Source organism: Amblyomma mixtum, chromosome 3 (assembly GCF_055824585.1).
Source record: "Amblyomma mixtum isolate Tamu chromosome 3, ASM5582458v1, whole genome shotgun sequence".
Classification (NCBI taxonomy): domain Eukaryota; kingdom Metazoa; phylum Arthropoda; class Arachnida; order Ixodida; family Ixodidae; genus Amblyomma; species Amblyomma mixtum.
Genome location: NC_143014.1, coordinates 133574554 through 133595665, shown reverse-complemented (window position 1 = coordinate 133595665; position 21112 = coordinate 133574554). Strand labels below are relative to the sequence as shown.

At 42.9% G+C, this 21112-nt stretch overlaps 1 protein-coding gene across 1 annotated transcript in view; it reads right to left on the bottom strand.

The window, feature by feature from the left end:
* The window catches only part of Flo1 (flotillin-1), a 37605-nt gene extending 20066 nt beyond the window's left edge, over positions 1-17539 (bottom strand). The window contains exons 1-5 of the mRNA XM_089581217.1: positions 17333-17539; positions 10752-10827; positions 9075-9165; positions 6047-6190; positions 5522-5641 (exon numbers count right to left, since the gene is read on the bottom strand). Coding sequence (XP_089437343.1) covers positions 5522-5641; positions 6047-6190; positions 9075-9165; positions 10752-10827; positions 17333-17381 — 480 coding nt within the window. The 5' untranslated portion in view covers positions 17382-17539. The remainder of the gene's footprint in view (positions 1-5521; positions 5642-6046; positions 6191-9074; positions 9166-10751; positions 10828-17332) is intronic.
* Between the last annotated feature and the right edge of the window lie 3573 nt (positions 17540-21112).

Genomic DNA, 21112 nt, shown 5'->3' with positions numbered 1-21112 from the left:
TCTTAATTTACCGCTCTGTGCTACTGTAACTAGTACTGACTAGCCAGCTAGTTGTGACATACATACCAGAAATACTAACCTTTTTCAGAAGAAAGTGAATTTCAAAAAACGAATTCGGCGTATCTTTATCAGTGTGTTTTGGTTTAAACCGAGAAGTCCAATCCCCAGCTAAGAGGGAAGCTGTAGTGAAGGGCTCCAGATTAATTTAGACCTCCTGGGGTTCTTTAATGCGTGCTGACATCACACAGCCAATGGGTGCCTTTTGCGTTTTACCTCCATCAAAATGCAGCTGCCACAGGCCGGGGTTGGCTGGGATGAGCTATACTTGCTGTATGCAACATCACTAAATGCAGTCATGACCGTCATGTTCATTCTAAGCAAGCTTCAACGGTCCTTAACATTTTGAAATGGCGGTGAGAACTAACGTTACGTCTGCCTGGATGGCAGGTGCACGGCTCCACCCAACTCAAAAGCAGCAAGTTTGGAGCAGTTTGGCGCAATTTTCCCAGTTTATATCAGGATGGCACAACGTATCTGATTTGGTGCAGTTTGGCGCATTTGGTGCAAGAGTGGCGTGACTGCCGTCTTGATTTTAAGTGATATGCCAGGTATTGCCAAATTAATGAAGCCCCATGAGTGAAGTTCCACCCCAAGAAACAAAAATGGAATGTAGCTAAATGCTGTAGCTACAATATAGAGAAATATCCAAAATGTACTACCAGCACATTTTCACACTTTCTCCAGGAATGTCATGTAGACCTTTACTGTTCACAGCCTTTCATCAACTATACACTGACCATACCAATGGCAAGCTACAACTATGGTATGGGGACTATACATCTATTGCAGAATGCCCTGCAATCCACAGAGTTATTATAAAGGCTGGATTTTTGCAATCTGAAAAGTGCTCTTCAGAACAGTCTACATGGCATGTTCTACTTGAGACGTTCAGCTGGAGGGCAACGGGCTGCCTAGGGCACAACTGCAGGAGAGGCACTTACAGGAGCGGCAGTGTACGAGTTTCAATGCACGTGAGCACTTCAGAAAATACAGCGGCAGGCTTCTTAGCCTACGGGTTCACTTGACATGAAACCGTGAAGCAGGCCAATACACTAGTGAGCACACTACCAACATACATCTCTAACAGAAAGAATCAAAGCTGCTTAAGATGCTGAAAAACCTTGACCACAAAACAAAAAATGCCCCCAGCTAACAAAGCACCCGCCCAGATTTAGGTGCAGTGTTTACCCTAGGGATAAACAATGAGAAGTGCTAAGATATTGCATTGGCTGGCAACTCCATCCTCATAGTGAAGGCAGTTGATTCAGCACGGCACTTGAATACACGTGATGTCACGCTTTCAGAAAGGCAGCAGAGACAAGGGTTACACTATGCAAGTAGCTGGCATGAAGCTCAGAAGGAGAAATGATCACACAGAAATGAAGCTGACCTATGTGCCTCATTGCCACAGGTAATGTATGCTTCAATGTCACATGTATGTTCTTTGGTTTGAAGAGGATAGATACTCCTTGAGGCACAATGAAGTGCTAAAAGAACTACTAATTATGCTGCATTACAAAAAAAAAAAAGTAAAAACTACTAAGTATTTTCCTCAGACCTAAAAACTATGGTGCTCAAAATGCTCCCAGTACAGCCCTTCACACATGTGACCATTTTCTTTAACACTTTCGTCAGTTTGAATTTTTGTTTAATTTGAACTTCTGGAGTTCTTTTGGGAAGTTCAAATCAACAGGCTTATACTTAGGGCCCTTCATTTTACGGTTTTATTCTGTCCCGAATTCGAGGGGTAAAACTGGGCGATATTTTATTATGCTTAAATTCAGGTAAAAATCTGGTCATTCAGCAAAAAGGTTCATAATTCAGGTTTTTTTTTTCAGATTCTTGCCATGAAAAGACTTGCTATGCACTCATTTTTGTATAGGACATAAAAAGGGCAATTTTTTGTTTATTATTAAAAAAATGGCACCATTGAATGCATGTCAGCTAACGCTTCCAAAATGACCTATTTGTACCAACCAGCCTGAACCACCCTTCTAAAAATGGCAGGTTGCACGCAAAAACAATTTACCACAACAGATTTTTTTTGCCGCATTTAATTAATTACAGTTACTCCATCAAGTGAAGTGCCCATCTTGTGCGCAGCAGTTCCATCTCTGTGCAAGACTTGCCTCCCTTTTGTACACTGTGAAAACAATCAACCTCACAGCAGCCAATTTAAATGTGCACGTGCCTTGGAGCAGGATGTCATTAGCATGGATAGCCCTTGATAAAGCGACGCCAATAAGACACCTGGTCAGTAGCCATGTTTTGGCCCCTAAAACATACTTCAACTTATTCATGATGCAGCTTAACTTGAGGGTAAGCTCTAAATGAGTTTAAAGATAACCAGTCGACCAAAAACACCCCTTTGGGATAAGCACGACATACCCACCAATTTTTGCGTGGAGTCTTCACCTTTGTGGAACTGAAAACTCAAGTTCTCTAGAAGGCACATTTTCGGGCAGAAATCTGGTTTAACCCAATTTTGAAAAATCTGTTCAGGGTGCAAGAATCTGGTAAAATCAGGCCTTACCCAAAAACGAAGGGCCTTACTTGTACTGTGTTATCTGATGCTGGACTGAATATAAGCAGTTCGATCTGTGCATGCGTGCGTGCTAAATGACAATTTGCTGTAACTAAGTTCCTAACCACATATTACCCCACCCAGGCAGTTCTAACAAACACCTAAAAAAAAAAAAATGCTTATTGTGAGATGCTTTTCAGTTCTCATAAAATTAATGTCATTTCTTTTGCACATTCCATAACTGCCCACCAGCCTTTCATGGGGGGGGGGGGGGGGGGCTGAGGTCAGACTTCTGTAGCGGGCTGCAGCATTTTGCAACTGCATTTCTTTCTTTCTACAAACTTACTATTGAAGTACAAATCATATGTTGCCACTCAGCAGAAATACATGCACTGGGTGTTGAAAAAGAGAATTCGATAAATTACCCGTGCCCATGTACGCAGGTAATAAAGCTAGAGCTAGGCTAAAGGTGAAGTGTCCTTGTTGCCAACAATCACTTTACTAAATTCAAGTCAACAGATACACAATAAGGATACCTTGACACACTTTCAGTCTAGACTTGAGCAAATAGACTGGAGTCCAGTTTATGAGGTTACAGATCCTGACAAAGCATATGATATATTTATAAGCATCATAAAACCGGTATATATTGAATGCTTCCCATATCGAAGCACCAGAAAACCAAAGAGTGCTCGTAAGCCATGGATAAACAAAGAATGCTTAAAGATGATAAAACACAAAAACTACCTTTATAATTGTTTCATTAAGAATAGAAGCACTGATGACTTTCTTACATTTAAGGCGTACAGAAACAAGGTGACATCATTTCTGCGTCAGGCAAAGAAAGAGTACTTCCATAGTCTATTCAACAAGGATGTTCTGAAGCGAAGTGATAAGGTATGGAAACAACTTAATACCATTATTAACCCATCCAAGAGCATTAATGAACTGGAAGTCATGATAGATGATGAGACATTATCAGGAAAAAAGCTGGCTGATTCTTTTAACGATTTCTTTGTGTCTGTTGCGCATACTATTCATGACCCTACTTGCATGAGATATCTTGGTCAATCAAACTCGTTTACCGCTTTCCTGGCTCCAACAGACCAAAACGAGATTATGCGATGCTTTAATAGCCTCAAAAATAGCAAGTCGAAGGACGTGGATGGGTTCCAGATCCAACCGTTCAAACATGTAATTGATGTCCTTTGTCCTATCTTAGACCATGTCTTTAACTGCTGTTTCGCCCAGGGCACCTTTCCTAGTAGGATGCAAACTGCGAGGGTCATCGTAATTCATAAAGGAGGGGATACTAACAATTTATCCAATTACCGTCCGATATCTATACTCCCGTTATTTTCCAAATGTTTAGAAAAGCTGTTACATAGCAGGATTCTAGGTTTTTGCGAAAAGCATAAGTTGATCACACCCAGTCAGCATGGATTTAGGAAATTACACTCCACTGAGACCGCTCTTCTTACACAGAAGGAGCTGATTTTAGAATCTTTCGAACACAAAGAACTAACACTAGGCATTTTTATAGATTTTTCTAAGGCGTTCAATCGCGTTAATCACGAAACCTTATTACTAAAACTAGACAGATATGGCTTCCTAGGTTGTTTTTATAGTATCATTAAATCATATTTAGAGGCCCATTTTCAGCAGGTTGTGATTGATAACACACTATCTGACCCCAAGCATATTGCTGCCGGCGTACCCCAGGGTAGCATACTCGGACCGCTACTTTTTGATCTCTACATTAATGATATTGTAAACATTGACCCTAACACAACTTTTGTTATCTACGCTGATGACACCAGCCTATTTTTCAGGGCACCATGTGTATCGAGTCTGGAAGTAAATGCTACGAGGTGCCTACGTTCGCTACACCACTGGTCACTTTCCAATTCGCTGAATATCAATATAAGCAAAACAAAAGCTGTGCTTCTTAGACCCCGTAATAAGTCTGTTTCTGAGTTAACGTTATCAATCGGTTCATCAAAAATACACGTCTCCTCTTCCGTTAAAAGCCTTGGTGTCACATTCCACGAGAACTTATCTTGGGATGTTCATGTTGATAATACAGCTGCCAAAATTTCAAGAGTAGTAGGTATCCTGTCCAAGTTTCGGTGCTACTTTCCACAATGCATAAAAAAACTTTTGTACGACTCTTTGTTCACCAGTGTTATAACTTATTGCTTCTTAGTCTGGGGTACAACCACTGTCTCCAATATTACAAAACTCCATGTACTACAGAAAAAAGCAGTTCGTGCAATTAACAACATTCCAAATGATGCACACACCAAACCTGTCTTTGAGGCATTACACATTGTACCTATTGTGCAATTGTACTCTGTCCTGCTGCGCAAAAAGTACACATCAAATATTAATCAAGGAACTGCATTCCTCGCTGATTTGTCTAGACTAAAATGCAGAGAACGCCCCTACAATACGCGCATCGGAGACAACTGGTATTTACCGCGAACGCGGACTAACTACGGCAGACAAATGCTGTCCTATAATATCCCGTCCATTTTAAACAATTTGTGAAAAACTAATTAGTGAAGAGTAAAAGCATATAGTTTCTTTCTTTAGTGTACTAACTCAGCCTGCTTTTATGCCTTCCTTCTTTACGTGATATGTTTGATGGTTGTGTTTTTTGATGCCCTGAACGTGTTTATTTTCGATGCAAAGTGCTTTTGTTTTAAATATGTCACAGGCATAACATATAATGTACCGTTGTGTGATTGTGAGTTTTTGTGCACAATGTAGTTGCTGTAGGGGGCGGGGACCTCCGTCAAGCCTCTATAGGCTTTTTGTCCCCGCTCCCCACATCCCTGATGTGAAAATAAACCTGATTGATTGATTGATTGATTGGAACAAAAATTTTGCCTTTACCAGTTTGCCAATAAGTTAATGATGGTGAAAATAGCACACCTCGTCATCGCTGATGTCCTTGATGGTGTAGGACACCACCGTGATACCCATGTTGACGAGGTCGGAAGAGGCCACCTCGAACACCTGCTTGGAGAACTTCTTTCGATCCTTGTATATCTCCTGAGGACAAAAAATCAACAAAAAGCACACGCATACTTTCAAATATAACACCGAAAGTGCAAGTTCAAAAATGAAAAGTGAAAAAGACACAAACAGCTCATCAGCTTCTGTTGTGGCGGCACATTTTTATACCAAACAGTTCCAGTGCTAAACATCAGGCTTTTGTTCAAACCTCCAAGAACATTTCTTAAACCATTTGGCAAAAAGAAGCATGATATGACATTTCCGCATAGACATGTTAAATGTTAACCATGTTGAATTTAAATGGCCTGTTCCAAGGCTTGTGCACCTAAGATACGGCAACTTACCCAAATGCCAACAAAGTCGAATAGATGCCTGTGCCAGCCTGAGCAGAGAAGCACCTGCTTCGGCTGCCTTCCGAACCAGTGGGGAAAGGGCACTCACCTCAACACTCATGGTGCCCATGATTGCACGCTGGTGCCCTTCCAGGGTCTCGCGTGCAATGTGCATCACCTCCTCATCTTTCTTCCCCAGAAACTGTTCACAAGCTGCGCGCAGCATCTCCACATTCTGGCCCTGGATCTTCACCTGCCCCAACAAGAATGCAATTTAGATGCAACCCCAGTAAACCATTAGGACAACATACAGGGTGTTTCACCTAAGACTTTCTGCAATTTTTAAAAATAAGCTATTTGAATTAGATGCGCGCTTTTTCTGGCATAGCATTGTCAGTGGTGTAGTACATCATAATTCAACTAAGACGTGCTAACTAGCAGGCTTGTTAACCAATATTTAATAGTTAACTTTTAAACTATTACCGTTGGGCTCCTTAATTATTGAGAGGCATGCAGCCCACCGTAAGTAATGTCCATATCCGTTTTTAGAATTTCGAGAACGCGATTATCCTCGCCGCTGTGGCCCAACAAGTTTCGCCTACATCGCGTCAAAATACATGCGGTTTGAGAAGCTTGCAGGCAAAGCAACCTCTCCAGTGAACCTAACTCGTTGAAATAGCCAAAATTTGTTGGGCGACAGCGCCGAGGATAATCGCGTTCTCGAAATTCTAAAAACGGATATGGACATTACTTACGGTGGGCTACATGCCTCTCAATAATTAAGGAGCCCAACGGTAATAGTTTAAAAGTTAACTATTAAATATTGGTTAACAAGCCTGCTAGTTAGCACGTCTTAGCTGCATTATGATGTACTACACCACTGACAATGCTAGGCCAGAAAAAGCGCGCATCTAATTCAAATAGCTTATTTTTAAAAATTGCAGAAAGTCTTAGGTGAAACACCCTGTATATGAGCTCAGTGTGAATACATCCCACAGCAAGCACGTGGACTTTTCTGAAATTAGGCAACTACTATTTAAACCCATTGTGACAAAACTTCAGAGCATGATGTGCACTACACTATACTCGAACAGTTTTTGACAAAGTATGGTCTGGCAAAAAACGGCAACAGTATTAACAGCCTTGGAAAACTGGTGCACAGGCATAATGTACAGTCAGTATGGCCTTCGGCATGGGCAGCTAAATTTGATGTTTACAACACACTGCAAGGAACACAAGCAATAAGCGATGCTAGGGCCAATTAATTTGTAAGTAATCTTGCAGCAGCAGGTTCTGGCAGCAACAAACTGATAGCATAAAATGCAATCATGCCTAATCAGTGATGAACTAAATTATGCCACCAAACAATGAATTTTTCCACTTTAACCCAAAATAACTGCACTAGTGCAGTATCGCAGCACGCAGACATATGGATGTTTATGCGCCATAACTGCAATGAGAATCCTTTTACAAGAAGTTATGCTGGTGGTGTGACTCACATACCCAAATGGGCACCTTTCATCACAACAAACTGATGTAGTTCTGAGACATAAAAGCGTGCACTGAAAAACCACCACTGGCCAAATAACAAGCTGCGAAAGCTATAGAACTGATGGTTTATGACCTGGTCTTGAGTAGACCATGCACTCAGTTTGCTGTTTTGACCACTGAGGTCCTACAGACCACGAAGTTCAATTTATAGACCACTATGAAACCAAAGAACAAGCACCCGAAAAACTTGGATGTCCAGTGCATGCTGCTCTGACCACACAAGTACGCAGTTTATGGTTGTAATACATCTCCAGCTGCAGGCACCCGCGACAGCAGGATCAATGCACAACCCAGGAGGCCCCAAGAACAGATCAAGCACTGCATTCGGTGCACTGCCTTCCCCGAAGTCAGCATTCCTTAACTTACAAAAATTTTGTTCGCACATGTTGAAAACCACTTTGCTTATTTCTTTCTGGTCATCATGACTGCAGTCTGCGCTGCCTGTAGCTTGCAGCCTTCACAGCAGCAGATATGCTAAATGCACTGTGGCATACATGAGGTATCCTCTCTTGGTGGCATGAGAGACACTGCCTGTCTACTTAGCATGCCTCACTGGAGGAAACTGCATTTCTGCTCTCCATGCTTGGATAGCACATCAACACTACTTTCGCACGCTCAGTGTATGGCACCAGAAAGAAGGACACACAACAAAGATGGAAGGGCAATGCGCCCATTTTGTTGTGCGCCCTCCTTCCTGGCACCATGCACATCACTGACTAGCCCAGCAACAAGTACTTTTGCAGGAAACTGCAGCTAATACTGTAAACGTCATGCAAATTGTACGCTTTGCATAAGATCAACTCCACAACATCACAATCCACAGGCAGGCATAAACTTATGCCGACCATGAAAGTGTTCATCCCCAGAATCCCAGAAGCTTCTTAACCTCATCCGACCACCTAACTTTCTGCCGCCTCCTGCTACGTTGCCTTCTCTTGGAATCCACTCAGTTACCGTTAAGGACCAACGGTTATCTTGCCTTCGCATTACATGCCTTGCCCAAGCCCATTTCTTCCTCTTGATTTCGGCTAGGATGTCATTAACACGCGTTTGTTCCCTCACGCACTCCACCCGCTTCCGATCTCTTAACGTTACACCTATCATTTTTCTTTCCATAGCTCGCTGCATTTCCTTTGCAACCCAAGTTTTATGCAAGGAGGCAATGATATCGTAAGCAAATGAAGAAAAATATTTACATGAATTTTACGCCAAGTGTGAGACCTTATCAGAACAGAAGCAAGCAAAGAAAGTCTCTCGGCTGGTCATGATAGTGTTTAATAGTGTAGTCTTGACACAGTTCTGGTCCATTAGGTGACACCGCAAAGTAGCACTTCAGTTGAGGCTTGTGAGATTCGGAAAATTCTGTTCCCAACGGTACATGATAAACACTTTTGAAACGAATATCCCTATAGCCAGGGCAACTAGAGCACATTATCAATACACAAGCAGAAACAGATCTAGAAGTTTTCTCATAGGTAAGCCAGCATATAAATTTCAACAGCTGATACAACATTGCTGCTGCTTACACTCGGGCAACTATTACTCCAACAGTTAAACAACAGCACAAAATAAGAGCAGCCACCCACCTGAGCTATGCCAGTCACTGATATAGGAACTCCCTGCTGTGTGTAGACCTTGGGGCTCTCAATTGTCAAGGTCATGGTGTTCAGGCTGATTCTACAGAGATAAAGAAGAACCATTTAACATGCCAGAGGAATGGAAAGGCAGAAGAAACTGGAAAGCGAACAAATTTCAAATTTGTAATGAAATTCCACCTGCTCCTAATACAAATGTATACATGCTTCTGTCTGGTTGCAGACAATCTTTTCTAGACCTTGTTTACACTATGTGCAGTTTTTTTAAAATGTCTAAAAACTGATTCATGCCGGCTCAGTGTGTTTGTGCTTCTATGCATATGCATTTTGAAAAAATGCCCAGCAGAACCAAAGCCCTTGGTATTCCTCCAAGATCGCTGTTTTGTTTGTAAGTAGCATTATACTGACAGTGGCCACGTGACCTTATGGTGCTTTATTGTGTTACTGTGGAATTAATTTGATTTCAATGACTATTCCACACTATGTATTTAAACACATACAGCTAGTCGATGGAGGTGTAGTTGGACAAACTGTTTCATAATGGTGCTTTTTCAGCCCTGTCTTCGTGGCTCCCATCATTTTGTGTCGAACACGAGCCAGGCACTCCAACTACCACAGTGGTACAAGGAACACTGCAATTATTGGCACTATAAAAACTTAAGAGTAGGAACACCAAATTTCAGCTGTCTTGCACATCATTCCAAAGAAAGAAAGCCCATCAGTAAACGTGGATTGCCAAGTGAAATTCACCTAAGCACTGTTCATAATTCATAACTGAATTTCTGCTCCAAAGTAGTTTTGGTTTCAAAAATCAAACAGTGGCCATGACATCCCACCCAAGTTGAGGTCATACAAGGCACATGCAAACTGTGATGCAACCTGCTTGTTTATTAGCTGCTATACTGGCTCATTACGTAAGCTGTTGTAAATGCTAGAGCGAATTAAAACAATGCAGCAGTGACTGCATCACTGTTTTGTTTTCCTCAGGTGACCTCAACTCATCTGAGATATTATAGCTACCGTTGTTTGGCTGTTGAGACCAAAACAACAGAAGAGGAAATTAAATTGTAAATTATTTCCCGGGTGAGATAAATTCCATGTGATGATTACGATTACAGATGCCTTAGACCACCATTAAAAAAATCATGCAACTGAAAGTTTGGTGCCCCTGCTGTTTATTTTAAGAAATTTATCTACAAACTTTTTCCACACACACCTCTGTATTTCGATACAATCGAAACATTTTAAATTTTGTGCAATAAATGGGAGGAATAGGAAAGCACGAACTTTGTCACAGAAAAAGCATGTTAAAACATACATAAGTAAGGCTTTTTGACGGGCTAGTTGGTACATATTCATATTTGAAAGGTTGTGCGCTTAAAAAGACGTTTGCAGGAAAAAGGATAGAGACAACAGGAAAGAAGCGTTTCTTTCCTGTCGTCTCTATCCTTTTTCCTGTGAACGTCTTTTTAGCGCACAGCCTTTCAAATATGAACATACATAACGGCAGCCCTTTTCAAAGAAAAAAAAAATTACTAGGTCTTCGCAGTGGGTGCCTCCCAAGCAGCTAACAAGTTTTGTGCAAAAAATGAGAAACAACAAAAATGAGTTAAATAAAAAGTCCTCTGAGATTGACATCTGTGTACTCTCCATCCATCCATCACTCACTTCTGCACTCTCTGGATTATGGGCCACACAAAGACCCTGCCTCCAGGAACCAACAGCGGGTGGGCATGGCAGCATCCTGTCAGGGCCAAGAACAAAGCAGGTGTGACGACTTGCAATATGTCTTGCCAAAACATTTCAGACAAAAGAACAAACACGTGCCAAGAAGAGTGAAACCCAGTCTGTCCAAGGCTTACGTGTAGATTTGTTCATAACTCAAGCTAACAGGACCCTCAATTTTCTATGCTGCTCAGTGACAGTGGGCATGGGTGTGGCACAGTTACTGCTAATACTCAGCTTGGTTTCGGTTTTATGGGGTTCAACGTCCCAAAGCAACTATGCTGCAGTGGTTTGATTTGATTTGTTAGGTTTTAACGTCCCAAAGCGACTCAGGCGATGAAGGACGCCGCAGTGAAGGGCTACGGAAATTTTGACCACCTGGGGTTCTTTAACGTGCACTGACATCGCACAGTACACGAGCCTCTAGAATTTCGCCTCCATCGAAATTCAGCCGCCGTGGCCGGGATCGAACCAGCGTTTTTCGGGTCAGCAGCCGAGTGCAATAACCACTGAGGCACCGCAGTGGCTAAAATGCAGCCATTAAATGCGTATTATGGTGCATTGGCGAATAATGATGTAGCGTATGAAATGACGAAGTGCATAGTCCAACAAATGGGCTAACAAAGTTCAATGCGTGAAGAATGCGCGAGGGTAACATGCAAGGTGAAATGAGCTTTTTCTAGATGCCCAATGGCATTGAAATATGTGAACAAAAAGTTAATTGCATGTCTTTGTTGCCTAAGGCAGGCTAAGGGACCTAAAACAGTTCATTGTTAGAGGCACTGGGGAGAGCTTCTCCAGAGCTTCTCCATGCAATGCTCAAAGTGCGCACGCTCGTCAGCATATGCAGGACACTCAAGCAGGATAGTTTCAATCGAGCCACAGTTGTCACAAAGCTGACTGTTCATTTGATCAAAACGGTATCGTAAGCCGTTTGTAAATGCAGCGTTCAGGCAAAGTGTGTGATAAAGTGTTTCCAGATGGCGAGGTATTTGCTTGACAGTTTTGATCTGAGATGTGGGTCGATGGAGTAAAGAAACTGGCAGTGATGTGTTGGCAAGCTCCAGAGCCGATGGCTACCAACAAGACGTCTGAATGAAGTTGCTGTATGAAGTGCTACCCACACTAATGACGGCTTGATCCAAAGACATTGCACATTTCTAATCGTCGCTGTGATGTTGAATGTTTTTTCACTGCACAAATAAAGGCAGACCAATCTTTCTCAGGTACAGGAGTGCTCCACAGGAGATTGCTAACGTATGCGATGAAATATTTGTAATAAATTATAAAAAATCTTAACAGGTAAACAATTTTTTTACTGGAACCCACGATATCCATGTTTATGAAATAATAAGCAAACAATAGGGCATTTTATGTCTAGTAGCAAAATGAACTGCTACAGTAAACTGTCTTGTGCTGCAAAAAATTACACAAAAAACCCCAAACTACAATTTTTTCTCAATTACCCCATTTTCAGACAACATCTAAAAAATATCGCGGAATTATGGAAAAAAATAAAACCTGGAAACGAAGGGCCCGGTTTATAACATATTACAACCCTGAATGCTCCGAAAGATAAACACTGAAATAAAAGTCCACTCGCATTTTTTCTTCACATATCCAAACTTTTTTTTTTGCTAATGATGAAATGGGCACATCCCTGCTACATAAATGATGAATAGTGCAGAGGATTTTGTTGGCTGATCACGGCTAACCTGACAAACCACCTGACTGACAGATGATTTCATTGCTTGTTTATTGCCACACTGCACAGCTCTTTTGAGATAATCGTACTTTAGCATAGTGTCACGCACAAAGCACTACTGTGATCAGTAGGGCCCGGAACTTTAGGCATTTGCCTAAACATGCCTATAAATGCCTAAACGCGGGATTTTTGCACTTGCCTGCCTTTTTGTCATTTTTTAGGAAATACTTACTATTTAACCGTAGTTTTTGCCTATAAATGGCTAAATCCGGCATTTCGGTCCTCGGTGCTGTTTTTCAATTTTGAGACATCTGTCTAAGTATGGTGAAAGGAGCGCGACTATGCACTCACAAAAGGCGCGGGTCTCGCCGAACGTTTTTCTCGAAGTGTAGCGTGAACGTAGTGTAACGAAATGTTTTTCTCGAAGTGTACCAAGAGGCGAGTCTGGAAAGAGGCCTGACATACATTAGTGCAAACTGCTCAACACGGACGGAAAGGATCACAAAGTTGGAAAAGGCTGGTCACTGAATAGATGAATCATTGAAGGCAGTGGCAGAAGTACCAGCAGCACTTCGGGGACTGGAAGTAAAGGGCGCTACTGCTTCTACGAAAATGCAATGATTGGTAGGAAAAATAGATGCCTAGAAACAATTTCCCAAATCAGAGAATTTCTACGCGGAGACGATACGGCCACATCACCTGAAGGCCTGAGCCCTTATCAACTCATGTTTTAGGCTCGCGCCACTAACTTCATGTGACGTCGAAAGAAGCCTTTCAAAGTACAAAGCTATGCTTAGCGAAAACCGAAGGCGCTTCAAGTTCGAAAACCTGAGAATGCGCTTTATTGCTTCAGTTGAGGACTGCGTACGCTCTGTGATTGACTGGCGAATCTTGTACTTATGAATAAAGAGTATTATTCAAAGCGCCTATTTCTGCTTTACAGCGCCTATTTCGGCATTTTTTAGAGCCTAGATGCCTGCCTTTTTCGGGGTTCTTTAGTGCCTAAATTTCCGGGCCCCAGTGATCAGCCACACCCAGGCAACTGGTGCTGGGTTAACCCTATAAAGCCCAGTGTCACAGTTTCATGACATACCAGTTGCACACCGTGTGAGCATTACTACATGTAGTTTGCATACAAAGTTTGCTATCAGCATGTTCTCCACAGTCGGCGCTTCAAGGTCAAAATTTTTTGGCATCACTGTGAGCAAACTGGGAGAAGGAAGAGGGCGTAAGAATGTGCCACTTCCAGCCCATGTACAACAATTGCTGGTCTCTCCTTTTCTGACCAATGCTGCACGGAAAATAGGAAGCCATTGTTGGACAGAAAACTAATGCCTCTGGGCTTTTGAGTTGGTTCGAGGCTGACAATCTGGTTTTACACAAAACTCTGGCTAGCTTCAAAAAATAGATTGTGTTCACTGTCGTTAAATGACAACATAGAAATTCAAACTTTAGCGACACAAGCAAAATTTTGATATTAGCTAGCATAGTATGAAGGTAATAATTTTTTATTTTAATTCCTTCACAATTTGGGCATGGTGCAGATGGGGCAGAGAATGCAGACTGGTTTTTTAGCTTCTAACCTCCCTCTACAGAGGAGGACAGAGGAATTGCCCTCGTGAAGGCTAATCATTCTGTCTGCAAGATAAGCAACCTAGGAGATGGCATCGATAAGACTCATGGTAAAATTGCTCAACTTCAAAGGCTGTAACTCCGCTATTTATAAGCCCTCACAGAAAATTTTTGTGGGAGCAAATTCCTAGGATGACGCCTTGCAAGTGCTGTGGAATCAATTATTGATAAGGGATAAGAAAGGGGGAGGGGGGGGGGGGGGGGGAATCAGGTGTCCTTTAAACGCACAATGGAGCAAGGGTGTGAGAAATTTGACAACTATGCCCATGATCTTAAAGAAACCTAAGTGGCCATTACAGACAGCACTAATAAGCATCCTTTCAATGCCTCCTACTGGCTGCTTGAAATAAAAGAGCCATGACTAATGCAAAGTCCAGTGCCCGCACTCCCGGTAACAAATAGTGCCCTCATTGTAAAGTTGAATATTCATGTGATTATGATGGCAGGCATGATCATACACTACAGACCATTAGGCTGGCACAGAACTCAAAGTGTACGAAACTTTCATCCGCACTAAACTAGAATATGCATCGAGCATTTGGAATCCCCATCAAGAGTATTTAGCACATATGTTAGAGGCCATTCAAAATCGAGCTGCTCGGTTTATAACATCAAATTATGATTCTTGGTCGAGTGTTACTAATATCAAATCCTCCGTTGGTTTACCTTCCTTGGCATCCCGTCGTAAGATAGCAAGGCTCTGTCTATTTCATAAACTTTATTATAATTTACCCCAACTGCGTGAGAGCCTAATTTTGCCCCCTTTAAGATCATCACGACGTTTGTTTAATTGCCGTAGTATTCAACGCATTCATGTTTCAACCAATGCGTTCAATTCCTCGTTCTTGCCAGCTGCCATAGCCGAGTGGAATGTCCTTCCAGACAGCGTTGTGAATGAAGTTAATTCCCTAAAATTTAAACAGATGTTAATTGATTTATTCCCCAAAAGATTCCTGTTGAAGGCCCTTTTTCTTTTTCTTTCTTTCTTTCTTTTTCTTGTGTTTACCTACTTGCTCGCTTGTTTTTCTTTTGAAGTGTTCACAGCTGTATCTACATGTGTCCAAGTTTATGTTCCAACTTTGTTCTTTGTGACTTGATTACTGTTCGCCCCCCCCCCCCCCCCCCTATGTAATGCCCCCTGGGGCCCTTAAGGGTAAATAAATGATGAGCCAACTGACGCCCACAAAGCAATGAAAATGTGTTGGCAGTTGTCGACCTCAGAGTTCCTGAAGTTGGCGACACACTTTCAAGATAAGGCTCCTAAAAGCACTGACAGGAACCTCAAACATCACAAAAGCATGCAGTCATGATGGCTCAAGTGTAATCTGGTTGCATCTAGAGTGGCAAACAAATGATTCAGAGGATGATAAAACAAACATTAAACTTTCTGGTAATATGCAGGGAAGTTCTGAAAGCAAGAACAACTCTTGGCTAATTTAAACATAAATATGAGCAAACATGCTCTTTTCTCTGCCGTTTACTGATGAGAACTGTCAGCCAGAAAAAACTGCCCACATAGTTCTCTTTTCCTAATTTCTTGAATATTAGTAATGAACTTGTGAGTGGACTGAGCTGAAACAGTATCATCATTTTTTTTTTTATGTACAGAGTCAATCACACTTAGAAGGAACACGGCTCCGAGTGGCCACGTGCATGCGGAGTGCCATTGCATCTAACCCGGTCGTGAATATATGCAGAGCGGCGCACGAGAAGAGGGAGCTCGATCGTGGTGCTTCGTGTCATCTGCCCCTTTGCACGGGTTTGCCACCGGTTTGGTCACAGTAGTGCTCCGTGTGTGCGCAGCCACGCGGAGCCGTGTTCTCTCTAAGTGTGACTGACCCTGTACACTTACCATTTTCTTTAGTCCTAGGACACATGTTGATAGCAGGAGGTTTTTGTTAGTGTGCATTTTGTCATATGGTAAGAGCAAGGCTATCACACCTGTCACTATTACTGCAAAATTTTTAGCACCGTGAGCAGAAAGCAAATGAGGAGGTTCAAGTATTACATCCTGGTGAAATACTTTAATGGCAACAAAAGGAAAATTATTACACAAAAAATAATGGGGCATCTCGATAAAAAAAGGAAAGGAAAGGGAGGAACTTTCATTAAGTAATTTCGTCCATCAACTACATATGTACCGACTATTCGTCACAGACGAAAATGGCAGAATTCACCGTTTTTAGGTTGCATTGAGTAAGCTCTCAATTCAAAGGAAGTGTTGTACGAGACGCTTTGAGCCCATGAGTTAGCGCGCACGCACGCAAGAAAAAAAAGCGCTCCAGACAATGCCTACGAAGTAAATTTATTGCTCATAAAATAAACGGCGCCGCATATATGTCAAAATACAAAAGAAAGCCATTACGGGACGAATTTCTACACACGGCAGATGGTGCATAGTGCGGAAAACGAGTTTCCAGTCATGAGGATGACAGCAGCTCGTTTCCTCACATTAAGCAAGGTTATTTACAGACAAAACGCTTGTGGCGACAGGTCAGCTGCAATGCATCCTGTAGTGGTGTTCAGGGCTCACCCGCCAGTCAAACGTGTTCAAAGAGCATGCGGTATTTACACAGGTTTATGCCTGCAAGTCAGAAGACGTGCAGACATAAACCACTCAATATAACATTTCAAACAGTGCATTTCTCAGGCACTCAAACGGCAGCACACGCGACCTCATGATGAGCAAGTTCCGAAACAAGCAGCCTACTGGGCTTTCCCCAACGTTAATCTATGGCGATGGGCTGAGTCGATAAGGAGCACACTTGTTTTTTTTGAGACGTAAGCAGGAAAGTAAGGAAATGCTTGTTTTTTCTTTGAGCGAAAGCTATCAGTAAGATTCTATAATATTGCACGTGCGGTAACTTTCTCGCGACTCGTAACAAGCTAAAAAAAATAGTCGCTCCCAACGCGCAAAATCTGCTGTAATAGTAAAACAGCTTAAAGAAAAAAAATGAAAATGCGCTCAAGATATTGCGCTTTTACACGCAATTTATTCGTCTGAACGTCTATTCGCGATACTGAGCCCGTGAGATGCCGAGAAATTCAGATCTTTCGACTTCAAGAAGGTTGAGAAGCCCAGCCTAAAAAAACAGGTCAAAACCCTAGGCCTATTGTTGATGTTTTGCGCGACGGGCTCGCAAAGGGGCGGGGCGTCGAAGTAGGAAAGCAGCTAAAACAAACTCACCGGACACAACCAGTGCCTCGTTGGGGCCACAGGCGACGAAACCTACCATCACGACTCTCTAGTGTTTACCAGCTGGGCAAAAGCAGCGGACGACAGCGCATACCAACACAACTCCCGCTTCTCTCTTGCTTGCTCCTCCGGCAGACTTCGCTCGCGCTCGATCGCGCCGCTTGGTCAGTAATGTGTACTGGCGCCGTGCTAAAAAAACGAAAACAAAAATCGTTGGCGAGCCCAATGTTGCCGAGTGATGCCGCTGTTGGCGCTAAACTTAGCGCTAAAACTAGCGCTAAGCTAAACTTAGCGCTAAACTTAGCGCTAAACTTAGCGCTAAACTTAGCGCTAAACTTAGCGCTAAGCTTGGCGCTAAAACATGCTTTACGTGATAAATATGGAAAGAAGGCTAGAAGAAAGTAATCTGGGTTATAATCTATCGTACAGATTAGGCGGAAATGTAGTTGAGCAGCGACTCCCGGGTTTAATGTATGCGGACGATATTGTACTGTTAGCAGATAGCCAGGAAGATTTACAAACTTTGGTTAATTGCTGTGGAGACGAAGGAGACGCTCTAGGATTCAGTTTTAGCGCAACTAAATCAGGTGTGATGATTTTTAACGATACAACTGATCAGGTGCTTACAATACAAGGCCACGAAATACCCAAAGTGGCCGAATACAAATACCTCGGGATATGGCTAAACGAAGGGCAGATATACACGGAAAAGCATGAACAGGCTCTTAGGGCAAAAGGACGAAGAGACGCCGGGATAATGAAACATAGGGCATTATGGGGGTACAACAAATATGAAGTACTAAGAGGTATTTGGAAAGGAATAATGGTGCCGGGACTTACTTTCGGCAATGCGGTTCTGTGTTTAAGGGCAGAAGTTCAGTCGAGATTAGATGTAAATCAGAGAGCTGTTGGAAGATTAGCACTAGGTGCCCACGGCAAAACCACAAACGAGGCAGTACAAGGGGATATGGGCTGGGCATCGTTCGAGGCGCGGGAAGCTAAGAGTAAAATACTATATGAAGAACGCCTGAGGAAATTGGACGATAACAGATGGGCAGCTAAGGTATTTAAATATTTATACAGAAAGAACGTTGACTCACAGTGGCGGAAAAGAACTAGAAAACTAACCAGTAAGTATGCCGGTCATGAGGACGGAGAAAGAAAGAGCATTAAACGACAGGTCAAAAACGCGGAAGTTAAAAATTGGATGAATTCAATGGAAAAGAAACATAGTGTAGAACTATATCGATTCTGGAAAAGGCAGATCAGGAAAGAATTTTTCTATGATAACTCAAGAGGCAGTGCCCTACTTTTTGAAGCTAGATCAGGGTGTCTTAGAACGCGCAGCTACAAAAAGAAATTTAACGAAGAAGATGACACATGTGCAGTGTGTGGTAGATCTGTGGAAACAATTGAACACCTCATAATCAAATGTGATGGTATCCATCCGGATGTCGATGCAGGCACAGTCACTCTTTCTGAGGCCCTAGGGTTTAAAGATAACAATGGTCATGTAAATAAATCTGCAGTGGAAGTCAGCAAAAAGCGATTGGAGGATTGGTGGCTGAAAAGCAGAGATGTGGCATAAGGTTAGAATAGTAGGAAACCGTAGGCAAAGGTGATGGAGAATCTTAATGAGAATTGCCAACACAGTAAACAAAAAAAAATAATAAATAAAGAAAAGCTGAGCATGGTGGCAATTGCCACCACCCCGTTTCAAAGGGGGCGCTCCTATCCATCCATCCATCCATTAGTTCTCAAACTCGGAGAGCTTCAGAACGGGTAGGCGCTTATTAGATGATAGCCTGTTCGTGCTTACCCAATGTTTAGAAACAGCTAAGACGGAAAAAATACCTATGTATTTAGCCTTTCTGGACATAAGCGGTGCATACGACATTGTGAACAGGGAACTCCTGTGGAATGGTACGACGAAACAGCACTGACGGACGGGACGGAAGAAGAAGAGACAGACACATGCGCTGAACTAACAACCACATGGTTTATTGCGAAAAAGGGGGCAATAAAAAGCAGCAGGGCAAGCCCAAAGCATGAGCTACCTAATTCGTGAATGCGAAAAGCCTCTGATATCAGGCCCAAGGTGTGATCTCTGTATACTTGGCGATGATAGTGGTTCGGTTCAGAAACGCCTCGCAGTCTTTGCAATCTGCGGAATGAATGACAATGTTATTTCGGCGTGACTGGTTTTCAGTATCTTTCGCGTGTTCGCGTAGTCGTTCATTGACGCAACGCCCGGTCTCCCCTAGGTAAAAACGGCCGCATGACAGTGGGACCTTGCAGACTACACCAGAGCAACAGTTGACAAATGCGTTTCGGTGTTGCTTCTGACACGCTTTCTTGCCACTTTCCTGGTTCATTCTCTTGCACAGGCCTCCCAACTTGTTCCTGGCAGAGAAAAGGAGCTTCACGCCGGCTTTGTTCACAATCTTTTTCAGGCTTTTTCTCTGCCAGGAACAATTTGGGAGGCCTGTGCAAGAGAGTGAACCAGGAAATGGGAAAGAAAGCGTGTCAGAAGAAGCACCGAAACAGCAGGCACACAACCGCGGAATGCGGTTGGAAGCTGTTGGAAGATTAGCACTAGGTGCCCACGGCAAAAGCACAAACGAGGCAGTACAGGGGGATATGGGCTGGGCATCATTCGAAGCACGGAAAGCTCAGAGTAAAATATTATATGAGGAATGCCTGAGGAAACTGGACGACAACAGGTGGGCAGCTAGGGTATTTAAATAGTTATACAGAAAGAGCGTTGACTCACAGTGGCGGAAAAGAACTAGGAAACTAACCCCTAAGTATGCCGGACACGAGGAAGGAGAAAGAAAGAGCATTAAACAACAGGTTAAAAACGCGGTAGTTAAAAATTGGATAAATTTAATGGAAAAGCAGCATAGTGTAGAACTATATCGATACTGGAAAAGGCAGATCAGGAAGGAATTGTTCTATGATAACTCAAGGGGCAGTGCCCAACTCTTTGAAGCTGGCGAATTTTAACGACAATTTACAGCGCAGTTAAACAAAAATAAAGAAAAAAGTCCGAGCACGGCGGCAATTGCCGCCACCTGTTTCAAAGGGGACGATCCTATCTTCCATCCATCCATCCATGGCTCTCATTCAGTGTCTGCACTACAGCGCCGTGAGAAGCGCACAAAAATATAATCGTGAAAATATAGCGCATGATCAAATCGACGCGAGCATCTCGAGGTGGGAGAGGGGTTTCTTTCTCGATAACAACCCCAGAGCACTATTTTAAAATGTGTCTGCCTATCTACCTTGTCGCTCAGAGACCCGGAGACATAACAGCGCTACCTAAAGAGTACAGTACGGCGTTCAGAAGCTTTCTAGAACACTGTAATAAAAAATCATGCTTAGCTTCTTTTTTTTTCTTTCCAACCTGGGCGCCGGCATATCGGTCGCTGGACTGCATTTCCCCTGGCGCTACCAAGCGCTCTGCGTCGCCAGAGGTGAAAGGTGCTTTGCAAACCTGAAGTAGGCATAAAAGGAGGTTTCTGACGTAATGAAGTCTAGAAGAGACCGATGATGAGGTGCCTGCGTCCATGCAGCATAATATGCAGCACTAGCACTAGCGGCACTGTCCGACGGGTGAAGTACTTCGGCCAGGTGCATAGGCGTGCGCAGGGTTCTCCATTACGGGGAGCAAAGTTTAACCCCCCCCCCCCCACTTTCTCCCTTCATTCCAACTCTGTCCCACCGAGGCCGCTACGGTCAAAACGCAGCGCAAAGATGAGTAATGGTTGT